General features: G+C 41.2%; 1 protein-coding gene across 1 annotated transcript in view; it reads right to left on the bottom strand.

Moving 5' to 3' along the window:
• The window catches only part of LOC124606437 (serine/threonine-protein phosphatase rdgC), a 1,241,896-nt gene that overhangs the window by 461,273 nt on the left and 760,406 nt on the right, over window positions 1-20,217 (bottom strand). The window contains exon 7 of the mRNA XM_047138419.1: window positions 6,924-6,960. Coding sequence (XP_046994375.1) covers window positions 6,924-6,960 — 37 coding nt within the window. The remainder of the gene's footprint in view (window positions 1-6,923; window positions 6,961-20,217) is intronic.

The raw sequence follows: 20,217 nt of genomic DNA, 5'->3' as shown, positions 1-20,217 counted from the left end.
CACATTTGGTGCATGCTTAAAAGGCGCCAACCACAAAATACCTACTATGGATGGATCACTTCAAATATTACATAAGCTACAGAAAGGAAAAGTCATGGACGTAACGGAAGAAATTGAAACCTACATATATCTAAAAGATCAGTAATAAAAATTTTTAAATGAGCAAAAAGACCTGCGAAATGGGAAATTCCTAGACAGCTTTCTACCAGTTCTAGGGCGAAACGTTACAGAACCATAGATTGTAAAAATATCGATTCACTCATTAATAAATATGACTGTAGTGCGGAACATCACGAAACCATAAAGCAGTTTTTACTAGACTCTCGTGGTTCTCAGTACTATTTCATTAGAATACGGTGATGTAATATATAAGATCTTTGTACCAACTATTCAAAAATGACGTGCTCCTCCAATAACAAAACAAATATTTACAAGTTATTTTAAAGAAATTACCTACAGTCATATTTACACCAATGATGAATGATACTTAAATATAACTGAGAACAAAAGCATATGCAGGTTAAGTAGCAAGCTGTGAGGACCGGGCGTGAGTCGTGCTTCGGTAGCTCAGATGGTAGAGCACTTGCCCGCGGAAGGCAAAGGTCCCGAGTTCGAGTGTCGGTCGGGCACACAGTTTTAATCTGCCAGGAAGTTTCATATCCGCGCACACTCCGCTGCAGAGTGAAAATCTCATTCTGGAAACATCCACCAGGCTGTGGCTAAGCCATGTCTCCGCAGTACCGAGCGAGGTGGCGCAGTGGTTAGCACACTGGACTCGCATTCGGGAGGACGACGGTTCAATCCCGCGTCCGGCCATCCTGATTTAGGTTTTCCGTGATTTCCCTAAATCGCTCCAGGCAAATGCCGGGATGGTTCCTTTCAAAGGGCACGGCCGACTTCCTTCCCCATCCGCCTCTAATCCGATGAGACCGATGACCTCGCTGTCTGGTACCCTCCCGCAAAAAAACCAACCAACCATCTCCGCAGTATCCTTTCTTTCAGGAGTGCTAGTTCTGCAAGGTTCGCAGAAGAGCTTCTGTAAAGTTTGGAAGGTAGGAGACGAGATACTGGCAGAATTAAAGCTGTGAGGACCGGGCGTGAGTCGTGTTTCGATAGCTCAGATGGTAGAGCACTTGCCCGCGAAAGGCAAAGGTCCCGAGTTCGAGTCTCGGTCGCGCACACAGTTTTAATCTGCCAGGAAGTTTCATATGAGCGCACACTCCGCTGCAGAGAGAAAATATTATTCTGGAAACTTCTGTAAAATAATTCTAATCTTCCTAATGTTAAGTACGTTGTATATAAGAGCTGTGCAACAACTGCTCGAAAGTAACGTGCTCCTAAAATAACGTGAGCACCTAGAACTAATTTATGAGCATAACATGTCATAGGAGCAACGACATATATGACATAATCTGTTACCAAAAAATCATCCATGAAGTAAGTTATAATGCCCCTAGTATATCTACAGATATGACTCGTTCTTACATCAAAATCACTAGTGTGACTAATGTATCCAATGTGTGAAACTTTCGTTTTAGGTACTTGAGAATGGCCTAAGGCCGAAATTCTACAATCTTACAGGAAATAAAGAAAATAGCAGCTGAAGGCTTCAAGAAATCATTCAAAAAAGTAACAGACATTCAATTATTTATTTTATTTAGCGTAGGACAATGCACATCATTTTGTGCTTCTTACAAAAGACAGAACTGTAACTATGTAGAACAAAAATATTCCAAAGGTTACACGGGTCTGTGTATATCCTCACTCAGTCTTTATATATCCTCACTCAGTTTCTAGACGGTTTACCACTACCGACACTTATGGTATATATGAAGAAACAAATCATTATGAGGTAAAGTCTACATCTACATCTACGTCCGTACTCCGCAAGCCACCTGACTGTGTGTGGCGGAGGGTACCTAGAGTACCTCAATCGGTTCTCCCTTCTATTCCAGTCTCGTATTGTTCGTGGAAAGAAAGATTGTCGGTAAGCCTCTGTGTGGACTTTGATCTCTCTGATTTTATCCTTATGGTCTCCTCGTGAGATATACGTAGGAGGGAGCAATATACTGCTTGACTCCTCGGTGCAGTTATGTTCTTAAAACTTCAACAAAAGCCCTTATCGAGCTACTGAGCGTCTCTCTAGCAGTTTTCCACTGGAGTTTATTTATCATCTCCGTAACGCTTTCGCGATTACTAAAGGATCCTGTAACGAAGTGCGCTGCTCTCCCTTGGATCTTCTCTATCTCTTCTATCAACTCTATCTGGTCGGATTCCACACCGGTGAGCACTACTCAAGCAGTGGGCGAACAATTCTACTGTAACGTACTTCCTTTGTTTTCAGACTGCATTTCCTTAGGGTTCTTCCAATGAATCTCAGTCTGGCATCTGCTTTACCAACGATTAATTTTATATGGTCATTCCATTTCAAATCACTCCTAATGCCTACTCCCAGATAATTTATGGAATAACTGCTTCCAGTTGCTGACCTGCTATATTGTAGCTAAATGATAAAAGATATTTCCTCCTATGTATTCGCAGCACATTACAATTGTCTGCATTGAGATCAATTGCCATTCCAGGCACCTTAAGTCAGTTCGTTGCAGATCCTCCTGCATTTCAGTACAATTTTACATTGTTACAACCTCTCGATATACAACAGCATCATCCGCAAAAGCCTCAGTGAACTTCCGATGTTATCCACTAGGTCATTTATACATATTTTGAATAGCAACGGTTCTACGACACTCCCCTGCAGCACACCTGAAATTACTCTTACTTCGGTAGACTTCTCTCCATTGAGAATGACATGCTGCGTTCTGTTATCTAGGAACTCTTCAATCCAATCACACAATTGGTCTGATAGTCCATATGCTCTTACTTTGCTCATTAAACGACTGTGGGGAACTGTATCAAACGCCTGGCGGAAGTTAAGAAACACGGCATCTACCGGGGAACCCGTGTTTATGGCCCTCAGAGTCTCGTGGACGAATAGAGCGAGCTGGGTTTCACACGATCGTCTTTCTCGAAACCCATGCTGATTCCTACAGAGTAGATTTCTAGTCTCCAGAAAAGTCATTATACTCGAACATAATACGTGTTCCAAAATTCTACAACTGATCAACGTTAGAGATATAGGTCTATAGTTCTGCACATCTGTTCGACGTCCCTTCTTGAAAACGGAGATGACCTGTGCCCTTTCCCAATCTTTTGGAACGCTACGCTATGCTAGAGACCTACGGTACACCGCTGCAAGAATGGGGGCAAGTTCCTTCGCGTGCTCTGTGTAAAATCTAACTGGTATCCCATCAGGTCCAGCGGCCTTTACTGTTTTAAGCGATTTTAATTGTTTTTCTGTCCCTCTGTCATCTATCTCGATATCTACCATTTTGTCATCTGTGCGACAATAAAGAGAAGGAACTACAGTGCAGTCTTCCTCTGTGAAACAGCTTTGGAAAAAGACATTTAGTATTTCGGTCTTTAGTTTGTCATCATCTGTTTCAGTACCATTTTGGTCACAGAGTGTCTGGACATTTTGTTTTGGTTCACCTACCGCTTTGACATAAGACCAAAATTTCTTAGGATTTTCTGCCATGTCAGTACATAGAACTTTATTTTCGAATTCGTTGAACGATTCTCGCATAGCCCTCCTCACACTACATTTCGCTTCGTGTTTTTTTTGTTAGTATGCAAGGTTTTGGCTATGTTTATGTTTGCTGTGAAGTTCCCATTGCTTCCGTTGCAGTTTTACAACTCGGTTGTTGTACCAAGGTGGCTCTTTTCCATCTCTTACGATCTTGCTTGGCACATACTCATCTAATGCATATTGTACGATGGTTTTGAACTTTGTCCACTGATCCTCAAAACTATCTGTACTTGAGATAATAGTTTTGTGTTGGTCCGTCATGTACTCTGATATCTACTTTTTGTCACTTTCACTAAACAGAAAAATCTTACTACCTTTTTTAATATTTCTATTTACGACTGAAATCATCGATACTAGAACCGCTTTATGGTCGCTGATTCCCTGTTCTCCGTTAACTGTTTCAAATAGTTCAGGTCTGTTTGCCACCAGAAGGTCTAATATGTTATCGCCACGATGTAGTTCTCTGTTTAAGTGCTCAGGGTAGTTTCCAGATAATGCACTTAAAAAAATTTCACTGGATTCTTTGTCCCTGCCACCCGTTATTGAGTCGCCCAGTAAATATCTGGCAAATGAGAATCTCCACCCAAAACTAAAACATTATCGGGAAATCTACTCGAAATATTTTCCAAATTTTCCTTCAGGTGTTCTGCCACAACAGCTGCTGAGCCAGGGGGCCTATAGAGACATCCAGTTACCATGTTTGAGCCTGTTTTAACCGTGACCTTCACCCAAATTATTTCACATTTCGGATCTCCGTCAATTTCCTTCAATACTATTGCACTTTTTATCGCTACAAACACGCCTCCCCCTTCGTTGTCCAGCCTGTCTCTGCGGTATACATTCCAATCTGAGTTTAGAATTTCATTACTGTTAAATCTGGTTTTAGCCAACTTCCCGTCCCTAGTACTATGTGGACATTGTGACCGTTTATGCAACACCCCTAACGTAGAGGTAACGCAGGTTCTACCTTAACTGAGCAAAACTACTAGGAAAACTGCCATAGCCTACCCTTACTTATGAGAGTCTACAATACCCTACAGTAGTCTTACAATTGTAGTTTTAACGTTTCTTCAGTATCCAGCTCATAAGATATGAACACGAGGTCGGTTTCAGGAACGATTGGATTAAAATAAGGAAGGCAAAACTATATTTACTGCATTTGTAAAGTTGGAGAGAGCTTTCGACGCTAGCAGGGCTAAAATACTGAGAGGAAAAGATTATTTACAAAACTGAAGATCACCAAACTCAGTCACAAAGGCCACAGGAATCGAAGTGGAAACTGGTAGAGAAGGAAGTGATAAAGTGCTGTAGTCAGTCCCCAATTTTTCCCATTTGTACACTGATCAAGCAGTGAAAGAAACCTAGATGAAATTCAGGGAGAAAAAAAAATAACTTTGAAGATTTCCTATGACATTCTAATTTTGTCAGAGTCGGCAAAGCATTCTTGAAAGCAGTTGAATGAAATGGATAGTGCCTTGAAAGAGATTATAAGATCAACATCAACAAATCTAAAATAATGGTAACGGACTACAGTCCATTAAAATATGATGTTGCTGACTGAATTCGGTTATGGAATGGGAAATGGAAACCTGTACAAGTGTTTTCCTATTCCGTCTGCATAATAAAATGTTGAACAAAGTAAAGTGGATATAAAATGTGTACTGGCAACAGCAAGAAAATCATTTCTGAAAAACAGATAAACAACAGATAAGGAGAGAACAGGAGCTTTCGAAATATGGTACTAACGGAGAATACTAAATATCGCATAGAGTAACTGATAAGGAGATACTGAATCGAAATGAGGAAAAACAAATTTTATATCAAAGGCTAGGTAAATGGAGGGATTGGTTGATGCGACACATCCTAAAGAGTCAACGAATAATCAGTTTAATCATGGAGGGCAATCTGGGGAGTAAACGTTATAGGGTGAAACCAAGAGAAGAATGTAATAAGCTGGTTCAAATGGGTGTAGACTGCAGCAGTTATTCAGAGATGAAGAAGCCTGCACAGGATACAGTATCGCGGGCAGATGCAACCAACTAGACTTCAGATGAAGACCACAATCACAACAATGAACTACCTCGTAGACTGAAGAAGACATTTTCTGAAGAATGTTGCACCATTTGCACGTTCATAGAGTATCTCTTACACGTTTTGGGGGTGGGTGGCCGCAGAGACGCACACCGGGAAATTGAAATAATGAAAGCGGAGAGTTGGGTATATTCACAATGCTGGAATGCTTCGATGATTACATTCCCTATCAAAGAGGCGATGTGGCTCTTTGTAGTGCTCTCCGCTGTGTTTATACAAGTCTCGGAGAGGTGAGAGTGGTGAAAGCAATATTTCTATTGTGGCTGCTTAAGAAGGTATTGCCAATTACGGCATTTGTATAAAAACCAAAATAATCCTCACCAAAATTATTGTAGGAAAGAGATTGGAGTAGTTTTTATCTTTCTTCCTGTACAATATGCCAGCAGGAAATGACAGCACGACTTCCTGTGTGTGATTAACTTTTAGACTGGTTTGGTGATAGATTGGGGGAGGGGACCAGAAGGAAGGTCGTCGGTCACATCGGATTACAAAAGGATGAAGAAGGAAGTGCCCTTTCAAAGGAACCATCCCGGCATTTGACTGGTGCGATTTTGGGAAATCACAGAAAACCTAAATCAGGATGGCCAGTCGCAGGCTTGAACTGTCGTCCTCGCGAATGCGAGTCCAGTGTACTTACCACAGCGCCAGCTCGCTCGGTTAACTTTTAGACGCAAACTAACGGCAATGCTATACACTTCTCTCACATGGCACATGACTCCCAATTTGAAAGCAGTAGGGCTTTTGCACTGTGAAACAGAGGAAGCAGTCTAGACGAATCGCGATGGAGGCCTTTGGTACAGTGGCACTTTTGAAATCGAAAGCACAGATGGTCAAAGTGTTGTCTTTTTATTGTAACGAAACTAGAATATACAGGTCCTATCCGGTCAATGCAGAATCTATTACTTAACTCCCTTGTGTAAGGTATGCTTTCCAAACACAGCAACAAACAGAATCACAAAACCAGTAATTCTAAAAAATTGAAAACGGAAAATGAATTCTACACAAAAAAAAAAAAAAAAAAATACGCAGGCTCTTTTGAACGGAAGAATACAGAAGGGGCACAGATCCTTTTCTCAGAAATTGCAAATATTATTACATATTCATAGTATTAAAATCTATGTTCAGAAAACTCTTTCCTAGAGATCTAATTGTAAAAGGTATGTATTAAATACAATCAGTCACTCACCCGATACTTCAGTCTCACTTCTCTGATGAACCCATATCTGGAACAAACGAAGGAAATCTAATTAGTGTGCTTCAGCATATACTGGTGGCATGGAATACACTACTGCGTGCGCTAAATCTTAGGTATATTCATTCGAGAGAAGAGGAAAGTTATAGTATTTAAACTGGCTTCTCTGGCGAGTACACAAGTACTGATACTTCCTTGTGCAAGCAATTTATTTCATTCACCGAAGTTCTGCAAACATTATATGTTTGGCACTCTTGAGGAGTTTAGTTTGCTGTGGTGAAGATTTTGATGCTATACATTGTATTTGTCATTGTAGTTTCTTTACCTCATCACATTTTCGGTAAGTTTTTAAATACACCTTAAGCCTTTACTGTCAGGTAAGAAGATGTTGTTCTATATGTATATTGGGAATTATTATTTTGGCTTGTTGGTACACGATCCTGCTGAAATTATTTTCCATCGGTTTATTTTTTTACATTTCTTTTTAATTAGCTCTTAAATCTGGTTTGAAACTATTTATTAAAAATATGAACTCCGTGCAGCCTAAGTTTTATAATTACATTTTGTGCACATTTTTGAGCATATAAGCTACAGTTTCTGTATTATCAATCGAACTGAAGCTTGCTTTTTTGTATATATAGTTACTGGACTTACGAGCGAGTTGTGAGTAGCTGCAGATCATAAGGATTGACCTAAGGACATATTCTTAGAGTCCTGAAAGAAAACGCTCCAGTATAGAAAATGGTTCAAATGGTTCTGAGCACTATGGGACTTAACTTCTGAGGTCATCAGTCCCCTAGAACTTAGAACCACTTAAACCTAACTAACCTAAGGACATCACACACATCCATGCCCGAGGCAGGATTCGAACCTGTGACCGTAGCGGTCGCGCAGTTCCAGACTGTAACGCCTAGAACCGCTCGACCACCCCGGTCGGCTCCAATAAAGATTTTGTTAAGTTCGTCTTACTGTTTCAGACCATGAGTTATCATATATTTGTATAAGTTATCTTGTAGAGTTTCAAATGTATAGAAATATCGATGTGAAAACTGATACCATCCATTCAGAATATGTAATTGAACAGATTCGTATGGAAGTCCTTAATATAGACAAAAAAAATGGTTGTTGATGCAAAGTTTTCAAACTGTATTACAAAATAATCCCGCAGCCCCACACTCGTAAATAAAAACGACAATGTTTTACCAGAAAAGAAATGTTAACGTAAAGCGATGCCTAACTACCGGAAATTATAGTCTGCAATAATTTTAAAAAAACTGGCATCCGATCCAGTACGTACTTACACACGAGTGATTACTGGTCGAACTCAATAAACATTTTAAATGTATAAATACGTGTTTGTAGGTACATCTATAAAGCTTATCCGTAAATAGATTGAAAAAATTTGCGTCCATCCATTGTTGCACAAAATTTGAACACCCATTGAGTGGTTTCCAATTCATCCCAAACTAATACTAAAATCCATACATATGGAGTACATGGGATGATTACATGTACAGATAAACTCAAGTGGTTTTGTGGTACCAGGTATGATCTCATGTTGAAACACCCATAGTAGTATGCAGTATGGCATTTACGGGCGACAGTGTAGGCACAGTCTCTGGCACGTAGTCGATCAGACGAAAACATTTTTGAGATACACTACTCCCTGGACAGTTCGCACGAGTCACTCGCCCCATCAAGTATCATGCGCCTTCTACTGGAGAGAAATTCGGCGGTCGTATTTGCCAGGGAAACAGTTCCATAACTTTCAGAGTATGTTGAGTTTCACGGCCAGTGTGGGGGCAGGCATTATTCTGTTGGAACAGCTCATCACATTCCTGTTCCAAGAACAGCAGAAGAACTTGTATTAAGTACACTAATACTACGTAAGTCACCTGATGGCGTATGGTGGAGGGTACTTCTGATATCACTGATTCCTCCGTCCCTGTTCAAGTCGGGAAAGACGCGCGGGAAGAATGATTAGCTCTAAAGCACTCTCTCGAAATTTGTATAGTAAACCTCCCACTGATGCACAGTGCGTCTCTCATAGCGTCTGGCAGTGGTGTTTGCTGAGCATTTATGGCTTCGCTCTCGCACCGACTAAACGATCCCGTGACGAAACGCGCAGCCCTTCGTTGAATATTCTTTATCTCTTCTATCAGTCCTAGTTGGTAAGTGTCTCAGACTGATGTGCAGTATTCAATTATCGCTCGAATAAGCGCCATGTAAGCGACTTTCTTCGGGGATGAGTTACATTTCCTTAAGGTCCTTCCTATGACTCTCGATCTCGCATTTTCCTTTTCGTACTGTTTGTTTTATTCTATGATTCCACTTAATGTCGCTCCGGATAGTTACTCCCAGATATTTTACGGCGGTTACTGTTTCCAGGTAAAAGATGACTTTTGTTATTTGAGCAGCAAAATAACTGATGATGGCCGAAGTAGCGAGGATATAAAATGTAGACTGGCAGTAGCAAGAAAAGCGCTTCAGAAGAAGCGAAATTTACTAACAACGAATTACAATAGAATTAGGTGTCAGGAATTCTTTTCTGAAAGTATTTGTGTGGAGTGTAGCCATGAATGGAAGTAAAACATGGACAATAAACAGTTTAAACAAGAAGATAAAGAAGCATTTGAAATGCGGCGATACTGAACAATGCTGAAGATTAGATGTGTAGATCACGTAACTAATGAGGAGATACTGAGTAGAATTGGGAAGAAGAGGAATTTCTGGTACAACTTGACTAGAAGAAGGGATCGGTTGGTAAGACACGTTCTGAGTCACCAAGGGATCACCAATTTAGTAATGGAGGGAAATTTGGGGAGCAAAAATCGTGGAGGGAAGCCAAGAGATGAATATAGGAAGGGAATTATGAAGGATGTAGGTTGCAGTAATTATTCGGAGATAAACTGTATTGCACAGAACACTGTAAGAATGGAGAGCTGCATCATACCAATCTTCGAACTGAAGACAGCAACAACAACACTGTTTGCACTTTGTCATCGATAATGATGATGATGACTCGTTTGTGGGGCGCTCAACTGCGAGGTCATCAGCGCCCGTTCGAAGTCCCAGTTTTTACACATTCCAATTTTTACACACAGTCCAATGTAGCCATTGTCACGAATGATGATGATGATGAAATTATGAGCACAACGCAACATCCCACCCAACTCGGCACACATTCCAATTTTTACACACAGTCCAATGTAGCCACTGTCACGAATGATGATGATGATGAAATTATGAGCACAACGCAACCTCCCACCCAACTCGGCCGGGATTCGAACCCACTATCCCGTGATTCAGATGCCGAAACGCTAGCCACTTGACCACGAGTTGTGGACTAAAGTAGTTGTACAGTACTGTATTTCTTTCCCTATGTATGTGCAGCATGTTACATTTATTTACATTCAGGGTGAACTTGCAGTCCCTGCACCATTCATCAATGTTCTGTAGATCCTACATATCGTCACAGTCATATGCCGCTGCTACCTTCTTATAGACAACTGCATCATCTGAGAACAGCCTTAAAGAGTTTCCGACGCAGTCTACTAGATCCTTTTTATTCTTTGTACACAGTAACGGTCCTTCCACACTTCCTTAGAGTATCCCCGAAATTATCTTGATATCTGTAGATTTTGTTCCACTAATAACGACGTGTTGAGTTTTGTGTGTAAGGAAGTCTTAAATTCAGCTGCAAATCTAGTCCGTACTTGGTAAGTTCGTATTTTTTCACTCAACGGCGGTGTGGGATGGTTTGAATTGCCTTCCTGAAGTCATGGAACGCTGCATCAATTTGAGCGCCGTTGTCTACAACACCATGGATCTCATGGAGGAACAGAATGAGCTGAGTTTCGCAAGACTTCTGTTTGCGGAATCCATGTTGATTTTTATGAAGGAGATTTTCGTTCTCCAAAAGCGTCACAATACATGAGCATGAAACATGATCCATGATTCTGCAACAGACCGACGTGAATGATATATGCCTATAATTATGTGCCCCTGTCCTAAGACACTTCATGGAAACACAGATGACCTTCGCTTTTTTTCCAGTCGCTAGGTACCTATTGTTGCTCCAGCGATCTACAATGACCTGCTGCTAGAAGGAGAGGAAGCTCGCTCGCATCATCTTTGTGGAATCAAATAGGTATCTCACCTGATACTGATGCCTTTCCTCTACCAAATGATTGTAGTTGTTTGCCTATTCCGCTATCAATTATCTCAGTATCTGCAATTTCGAAACTCGTGCGCTAATTGAAACGAGGAACTTTATTACGCTCTCCCGCGGTGAAACAATTTAGGAAGGCGGATATTTAGTATTTCTGATTTCCGTCATTTTCTGGTGTTTTTATGGTCACTAAGTGACTGAACAGATGATTTCCAACTGCTTACTGATTTTACATAAGACAGAAACCTCTTAGGGTTTTTACTCAGATCGGTTGACGAAATGTTACTTTGAAAATCATTAAAGGCTTCTCTCTTTGCTCTAGTTACTATGATATTTGCTTCGTTCAACTTTTGTTTGTCAACTAGGTTCTGTCTTCCCTTGACTTTGTGATGAAGCTCTATTTGTTTACGTAACAACTTTCTCACAGAGCTATTAAAGCACTGTGTGTCTTTCCCACCCGTTGAGACCTTGCTCGCTACATACATACTTGCCTAAGGCATACTGAATGATGCTGTTTTATTTGTACTCCATATTTATGTCCTGAATACTTGACGCTGCCCGCTCAGATACTCTTAAGTTCGTATCCGGTTACTCTTGGTAAGCAAAAATATCTTCCTACCTTTCTTAACATTCCTTGTAAAACACATAGCCACAGTTGCTATCACAGCTTTATGATCACTGATACCTTCCTCTGCATTAATGGATTCGTTAAGTTCAGATCTGTTTGTTGCTAGGAGGTCTAAGACGCTACATTCACGAGTTGATTCTCCAACCATCTGCTCGAAGTACTTTTCGGACAAGACATTGTGAATAATGTGACATTAATCCCTGTCTGTAGCATCTGTTTTGACTGGATGACTCAATACTTGGTCAGGAAATTCTCTTTGAAGCGATCTAAATCTACAGCTCCTGACGCAGATGGTCTATAAACGCATCCGATTAGCATTATTGACCACCTTTGATCCTTAACTTCACAGAGGTTAATTCATAGTCGGAGTATACCCTCGATAGATATTTTGGAGTAGTTTACTGCAATAAATACGCCACAGCGACTGGCGACTAAACTATCCTTACGATAAATATTCCAATCTGATATTAGGATTTAGTTGTTATCCACTTCCGGTTTCAGCCGACTTTGTGTTCCTAATACTATCTGGGCCTTATAGCCTCAATAAGTGATAGTAATTTTATGACCTTACCATGGATGTTCCTGGCCAAAGAACACTGTGCACCTATCGATCATGACCAGGTACACTTATCAGTTATGACCAGGTTCCCCTCCACGACCACCATGGTAACCGATGGTTGTGGATCCCAAATCATAACGCCTGAGATGGGAGCAGTGTCTCTCAGGGTAAATGCACTGTTCGAGACAGCGTTGAAGACCGCAAAGCGCCACTCCATCCTCCCGGTGAACCTCTAACGGTACCAGTCGTGTTGTGCACGTCAATGCTGCGACGTGCGTGGAAGACGGATTAGAGGGGGATACGTGATCATAGTATCACTCCCAGTGACCAGTTCGCAAGAGTTCGAGTTAGCACCTGTGGGCTCACATTTGCTCTTATCTGTGCTGTGCAATATGTACCATTTGCCACAGCTGATCTTACAGTACAACGGCGGTGGTCTGAGCTGTGCCGACGTCCAGATCCTCGTCTACGGGTATGAGAATACTCACGTGCCCAATGATGCTAAGGTCCCTGCATAACTGGCATCGCATGTCCAAATTGTGTGGCAATTCTCCACCAACGAGCATTCCGCCACTCGAAAGGCCACTGTTTGATCCCTCCCAAACTCGCTATGCTGACGGTTGGAAGACCATGTGCCATGGTGGCTGTTTGCTCTACCCGTCTTCATAACCATGGGCCATATAGCCGCCGGCATTTCCTCTTTAAGGATGCCACTTTAGTACACAGGTGCCAATATTGTATGCCACCTAACTAACCTAAGGACATAACACACATCCATGCCCGAGGCAAGATTCGAACCTGCGACCGTAGCAGCAGCGCTGTTCCGGACTGAAACGCCTAGAACATCTCAGCCACAACGTCCGGCTCCATTTCTTCTCGGGCAGTGTATTTATATACTACTGGCCATTAAAACTGCTACACCACGAAGATGAAGTGCTACAGACGCGAAATTTAACCTACAGGAAGAAGATGCTGTGATATGCAAATGATTAGCTTTTCAGAGCATTCACACAAGGTTGGCGCCGGTGGCGACACCTATAACGTGCTGACATGAGGAAAATTTCCAACCAATTTCTCATACACAAACAGCAGTTGACCGGCGTTGCCTGGTTAAACGTTGTTGTGATGCCTCGTGTAAGGAGGAGAAATGCGTACCATCACGTTTCCGACTTTGATAAAGGTCGCATTGTAGCCTATCGCGATTGCGGTTTATCGTATCGCGATATTGCTGCTCGCGTTGGTCAAGATCCAATGACTGTTGGCAGAATATGAAAGAGGTGGGTTCAGGAGGGTAATACGGAACGCCGTGCTGGATCCCAACGGCCTCGTATCACTAGCAGTCGAGATAACAGTCATCTTATCTGCATGGCTGTAACGGATCGTGCAGCCACGTCTCGATCCATCACTCAAGAGATAGGGACGTTTGCAAGACAACAACCATCTGCACGAACAGTTCGACGACGTTTGCAGCAGCATGGACTATCAGCTCGGAGACCATGGCTTCGGTTACCCTTGACGCTGCATCACAGGCAGGAGCGCCTGCGATAGTGTACTCAACGACGAACCTGGGCGCACGAATGGCAAACCGTGATTTTTTCGGATGAATCCAGGTTCTGTATGCAGTATCATGATGGTCGCACCCGTGTTGGCGACATCGCGGTGAACGCACATTGGAAGCGTGTATTCGTCATCGCCATAATGGCGTATCACCCGGCGTGATGGTATGGGGTGCAATTGGTTACACGTGTCGGTCAACTCTTGTTTGCATTGACGGCACTTTGAACAGTGGACGTTACATTTCAGATGTGTTACGACCCGTAGCTCTACCCTTCATTCGATTCCTGTGAAACCCTACATTTCAGCAGGATAATGCACGAACGCATGTTGCAGGTCCTGTACGGGCCTTTCTGGATACAGAAAATGTTCGACTGCTGCCCTGGCCAGCACATTCTCCAGATCTCTCACCAATTGAAAACGTCTTGTCAATGTTGGCTGAGCAACTGGCTCGTCACAATACGCCAGCCACTACTCTTGATGAACTGTGGTATTATGTTGAAGCTGCATGGGCAGCTGTACCTGTACACGCCATCCAAGTTCTGTTTGACTCAATGCCCAGACGTATCAAGGCCGTCACTATGGCCCAAGGTGGTTGATCTGGGTACTTATTTCTCAGGATCTATGCACCCAAATTGCGTGAAAATGTAATTACATGTCAGTTCTAGTATAATATATTTGTCCAATGAATACCCGTTTATCGTCTGCATTTATTCTTGGTGTAGCAATTTTAATGGCCAGTAACGTATGTTTTCATAAACATTGTATAACATTTAATTATTACTGCAGTATCACTCTAAAACTCATAATAATACGCAATTACTGACTCTAACAGTATCTGAATACAGCCCATTAATCAATTCGCATACCTCAACTGAAAATGTTGTTTACTGTGTTATTACTCCTTTTGTGGCATTACGCGCATTTATGCGAGCTAATCGGCCGCCCTTTATTGGTAACAGGTGAATTTACTTGTACGGCTGAGCACTGTTGGCCACCCCGAGAGCCGTCAAAGCGCCGCAGCCGGTCCAGAGGCAAGTGCGAGCACAAAGGCTTCGCCGGAAATGGGGATAATCCCGTTGGCATGATGCACTGATCGCTTACGAGGAACGGCTATACTCCCAGCAATGGCGAGCTTTCAGACAAACTGAAAGATGGCTTCTTACAGCTATTTCAGGGTCGATAATAATTTACAATCAAATATTAAAGCAAATAAGTGTACATCGGCGATCCCAGAAAACTGAGGCATATCCAATGGCACAACAATAATTTTAGTATCTTTAAAACAAGAAAGTTGGTGATTCTCAGTGAATAATCATTTAGACAATGAACATCTGAATGAACAACTTGTAATCGCTTGATGCGATTTCGACAAACGATATCTCCGATAAGAGCATTACACTAAAGCTATCATTCCTGAAAGCTGCGTATATCTATCTATTTTATTTATTGACTTATGACGTCTTTTATATCCGTTTCATTACGGAAATGTATGACAGAACATCGCATCGACGACAATTACACAGTAAATGTAATTCTCTTATTTGCGTAGTTGTTTAATAAACAATTCACTATTTTGCCAGAAACTTTATATGAATGTTGACTGGAAGTGCTCTTAAGAACTGTGACAATTTAAAAGTCGTCTGTCGTAAGTGTTAGGGGACAACACAATTGAGAAGGGAACCAATAAACACTTTTCTCGAGCGGCATAAATAATTGTTGAAATAAGATTTAACTACAGTTCTGTCTCATTTAACGTGTGGGCGCTTGTGAAATAATTCTGGCTTATTTATTTATGTACTAATTATTACTTAAGTTTAAAGAAAATCATCTGAGTGTAACTGAATGTTTGACATTTCTCTATTTAAATATTTTTGCAATATATATATTAGTTTAGTCCAGGAAATGGTCAACTTGAATCAGATCATCTCTGCAGCACGTATGAACGATGTATTTTGGGAGAGGATGGCCTTCAGCCAATAGAAAAGCAGCTAGTAGCAGAAAGCTCCACTTGAGACTGGGACTTCTCGACTGAAGAGCAATTCTTGACACTTTTATGCGAGTTCTAGAAGAAGACAGATCTGCCTGACGTAATATGTTTAATTTAATGATATGGGAGATTGAGTCTGGGTCGTGAAGTCAGAGGCGTACTGAGTTCGAGTCTGTAGCGGCCAGCAGCAGCTGAGACCTGGATCACGTCATAGCGGCATTGTCGGCCACGGCAACGTAGGCCACCGGCGGCTACTTCGAGTTCATCAGCATCGACACTTCGGGCAATAGCTGTAGAACACAAGCAGCCAGCATTACCGATGAGAAAATTACTGCCACCTGTAGCCTTAATATGTGTGACCCCGCAGGGTCACGATCGATAGTGGAACTTCCAGTGATCAAGTAATCACTCAGTGCAAGTGGTTTAGGAAATGTGAGTGGGCCAGTTAGTCCTAAATATGAACGTGGTAGTGCTGACGATAACAATATTACTGGGACAGAAAGTACGAAATCAGAGAAGGGTATGTATTTTCGAATGATTCAGTGGCTTAGTTAAAGGAAATTCTGACAAATTTGAGCTATAAAATGGGGATATTGGGTACAGAGGTAGGTTCAGTAAAGACAAGTGTAGGAGAACAGTAAAAGGTAAGGTGAAGAAAACTAAATCTGATATAGAAGGAATGACTGACTCAAAATTAGAAGGTATAAGGGATGATGTAGACAAAATTTTTGGGGAGGTTGGCTTAGTTGATACCATAGTCGGCACTGTAGAAAAATATTTTGGGTACAAGTTGGAAAAGAAACGTTTGGAGCTGGGCGGCGAGGTAAAAATTTGTTTGCAGAGCCAAAATGCGCTTGAGGACATGGCCAGGAAGTCTGTTAACAATTTGTTAGGTGGAGTAGCAGAATGTGAAAAGGAGGTATTTAAAAAATAGACAACATTTTGAATCAAGGTTAAATAAAGAAGATAGGCAACATGAACAACTGCTTAAAGACATGATGGCTTAATCAAATTCCTTAGCAGCGAATCAGGCTACTACTGCGATACGTGTTCCATAAGGTAATTCAGGAACGACAAAGTGTTTTCCGACGATGGAAAACACCATCCGGTTGGTTATGGTCCTGCATGTAAAGTTGGTTTTTGTGAGAGAATGTAGGAAGAGGTAAAAATTAAATTCGCGAAAAGACACCTTGAGGGCTGCCCACAGTCATGGGCAAATTTGATGAGTTCTTCGTTTACTACCATTGATGTGTTTGAGAATTGTTTCCTGAACAAATTGTGGAGTGAAACGCAGCAAACGCGACTTCCGAACGAGTACCTACACGGACCAACTTTCAAACGTGGAAATGGATCGATGCGGGATTTTTGTATGCGTGAACTAGACATGTTGACGGAGTTCACGAAATTCGAGAGACGACTACCGAAATTTTTACCAAGCGATTTTGTCATCAGCTCGACAAACTTCATTAACGAGTTTTTAAATTTTATTGATACACCTGAAGAGGCGTTGAAAATCAAGACACATAATTGGAACAGTAGGTTCAAATGGCTCTGAGCACTATGATACTTAACATCTGAGGTCATCAGTCCCCTAGAACTTAGACCTACTTAAACCTATTGAACCTAAAGACATCACACACATCCATGCCTGAGGCAGGATTCGAACCTGCGACCGGAGCGGTCGCACTGTTTCAGACTGAAGCGGCTAGAACCGCTCGGCCACACCGGCCGGCCGGAACAGTAGGCAGAGAAATGCGTACCTGAACGGGAATTACAGAAAACACCAAAATAGTTTCCATCGTGAAACCAATTATCACAGGGGAAATGGAAACAAAAATGAAAATCGGGAAAGTAGTTTTGAGGGGTAGGAGCCTCATAAAATGCAACGCCAGAATACGAGGTACAGAAATTATAGATCTCCACAACAAAGGTCCAGGGATAGCGAAATAAACCAGCCTTGGAAAGCACACGTTATATTCGGCAAAGAAGCCTCAGATGTTGGCGACTGGGAGTTTAACAAGTAAGAATAAAATGGGGAATAGTATTATGCACAGCAACCTTAAGAGGGCGTAAGAAAGGTTGTAGAATGCGTAGAGATATTTGATAATGAGGATGTAGGGGTGAAAAATTTATTTTGTAAAAGGGAAGTGAATTATGGAATGAACGTATACTTGTTGATAGATTATGTGGTCAGATTAGAGGCTGAGGTGGATGTGAATTAGGTGGCGGTGGAATGTATGACGAGTTCCATTAAACTATTAGTCAGCAGCGACAGTTACAGTAAAGTAGACTAGATGATTTTGTATCGGGGGAAGTAGATAAAGCTATCTGTGATTGCGGCGAAGCTGTAGCCTCGTCAGCTGGAGATGAATTTTGTGGTGAATTTTATTATGTATTGATGGAAGTAGGTAATTTACTGTTAAAGGGAGGTGGACGTGATGTTTTAGGTGCCGACGTTGCGAAGGTTAAAGTCACTGGATATCTCGGAGGAAGGAGTTTGTACATTTATTTTTATTGAAGGTAATGAACCAATGGCTCTTGATGAAAGCGTGAATTATTAGTGGATGTGGAAGGATAAATGTGAAAGCGAAGTGTTAGATGGTAGGTCAGAATCCAAAGTGTCGGAGGAATTTGATAGGGAAGAAAATGTAAAGGAGAAAGCGTTAGAACTATATCTTTCGGAATTCGTCTCTACTGCGAATTCTAATGTGGAACGATGTGGTAGCGCTAATTTATATTGTGTACCGGCGAAGTTTGACAGAGTAATAGGTGGGGATTTCTATAGCTTATCGACGGACATTATGGACTTTTTTAAGTAATGAATCTTATGAGTTATCAACGGAGGTTAATGGAGTAAATTGGATAAAATCTGTACTGAATCGACAAAAAAAGCGAGGATTTGTTTAAGAGAGACGAAGTTTTAAGTTACGTGGTTAATATTGAGAATGTTGAAGCTGCTGATATCGTCAACTCGGAGGAAGCGAACAGAATATCTGATGCTAACGAAGATGATGAAATGATGTGTTTTAAGGGTGATTTAAGTGCTGCAGCTGAGTTAGAGGTAGATCACGAGAATCTAGGAATGGATGATGAGATAGAAGGTTGTTATGAAATTATAGTGTGTATCATAAATATGGAGAAAAAAGGAACGGACGTTGAAACCATTAGGGCGCAACGTTAAGAGAGGAGTGAAATTAAAAATTTTCTGCCTGTAAGTGAAAGAAATGATGTTGATGAAGAAAGAAAGTGTTCGTTTCTCGAATCTAAAAGTGGTGTTCCAGCCGTAGTCACAAATTTTGTCTGTAAACGAAAGAAACCCTTGGTGAACGCGGAAAGAGGGCTCGAATTTGAGCAGGTGAAAAAGCAGAAAAAAGTTAGATTCAAATCATAGTCATACTGGCGGGATAAATGTAAGCAGCAGGGATGGCAGACTTACACTTTGTGAATGAAGAACTTGGTTTAAAACATTTGTGTGTAAATAATGGTATTTTCATGTTTAGTTTACAGTAATTCCAGGAGCTACTTCTGTTTCGTATAAGCCATAATTTGGTAAATTTGAGATGTTTGTAATAAACTATGGATGCCGAATTTACGGTAAGAAAGGAGGAAATAATGGCTGAGCAACTCTTGGTGCGCGGAGGTCGGCAGACTATAAGAGAGGAATGTGAATCGTAGTCTATGCAAATTTGAAAGGAAATTTTTGGGTTATTTATTTGTAACTTGTAGTATTTTGTATTGGTTTCTCCTGTAATATGTGTTGTTTCTTTGTAATTGCTGTTCGCACAAAATTTGGTGCATGGAGGTCATCAGATCTTGCTAAAATTTTAATTGCTTTTGGAAGTGTAAGCTAAGTTTTTGAGGGTATGTTGCGTAGTTTAATTAAATAACTTATATTATTTTGGAAGGATTTATAATATGTTTATATACGTAAAAGTATGGGGATAAGATAGTTGTATATTTATGAGGATAACGTCTGGGGGTTAACAGTAATTTAGTGAAAATAAGAGCGAACATTTGCTGAATTTAGGATCCAGCTATCCGCCGAGTTAAAAGTGAAAGTTAAACAGGCGATTTCTCAACAGGGTAATATTAGATTTAGGGTTTCTGATTAGACGCGGTAAAATTGTAGAGATATGAAAAATATCAGTTGATTTATGTTTAGAACAAAATTCGTAGCACGAAAGACGTTTTTCTAGAGGGAAAATTGACAGAGTATTTGAAATGTAGAGCTGAATCCAATGTGTTTTGCCTATGCAACAAATCAGGTTTTTTTGCTTGCTAGCCTGTTTGTGAATGTATCGATTCCACAGGGGAGACCGTTCAGTGCCTGATATATGGGGACTGGGGAGGTTACATTATTATACTACAGCACAGTCATATTTCGAC

Source organism: Schistocerca americana, chromosome 3, assembly GCF_021461395.2.
Source record: "Schistocerca americana isolate TAMUIC-IGC-003095 chromosome 3, iqSchAmer2.1, whole genome shotgun sequence".
Lineage (NCBI taxonomy): Eukaryota > Metazoa > Arthropoda > Insecta > Orthoptera > Acrididae > Schistocerca > Schistocerca americana.
Note: the sequence above shows the minus strand (reverse complement) of the source record. Positions and strands in the feature narration are given on the sequence as shown.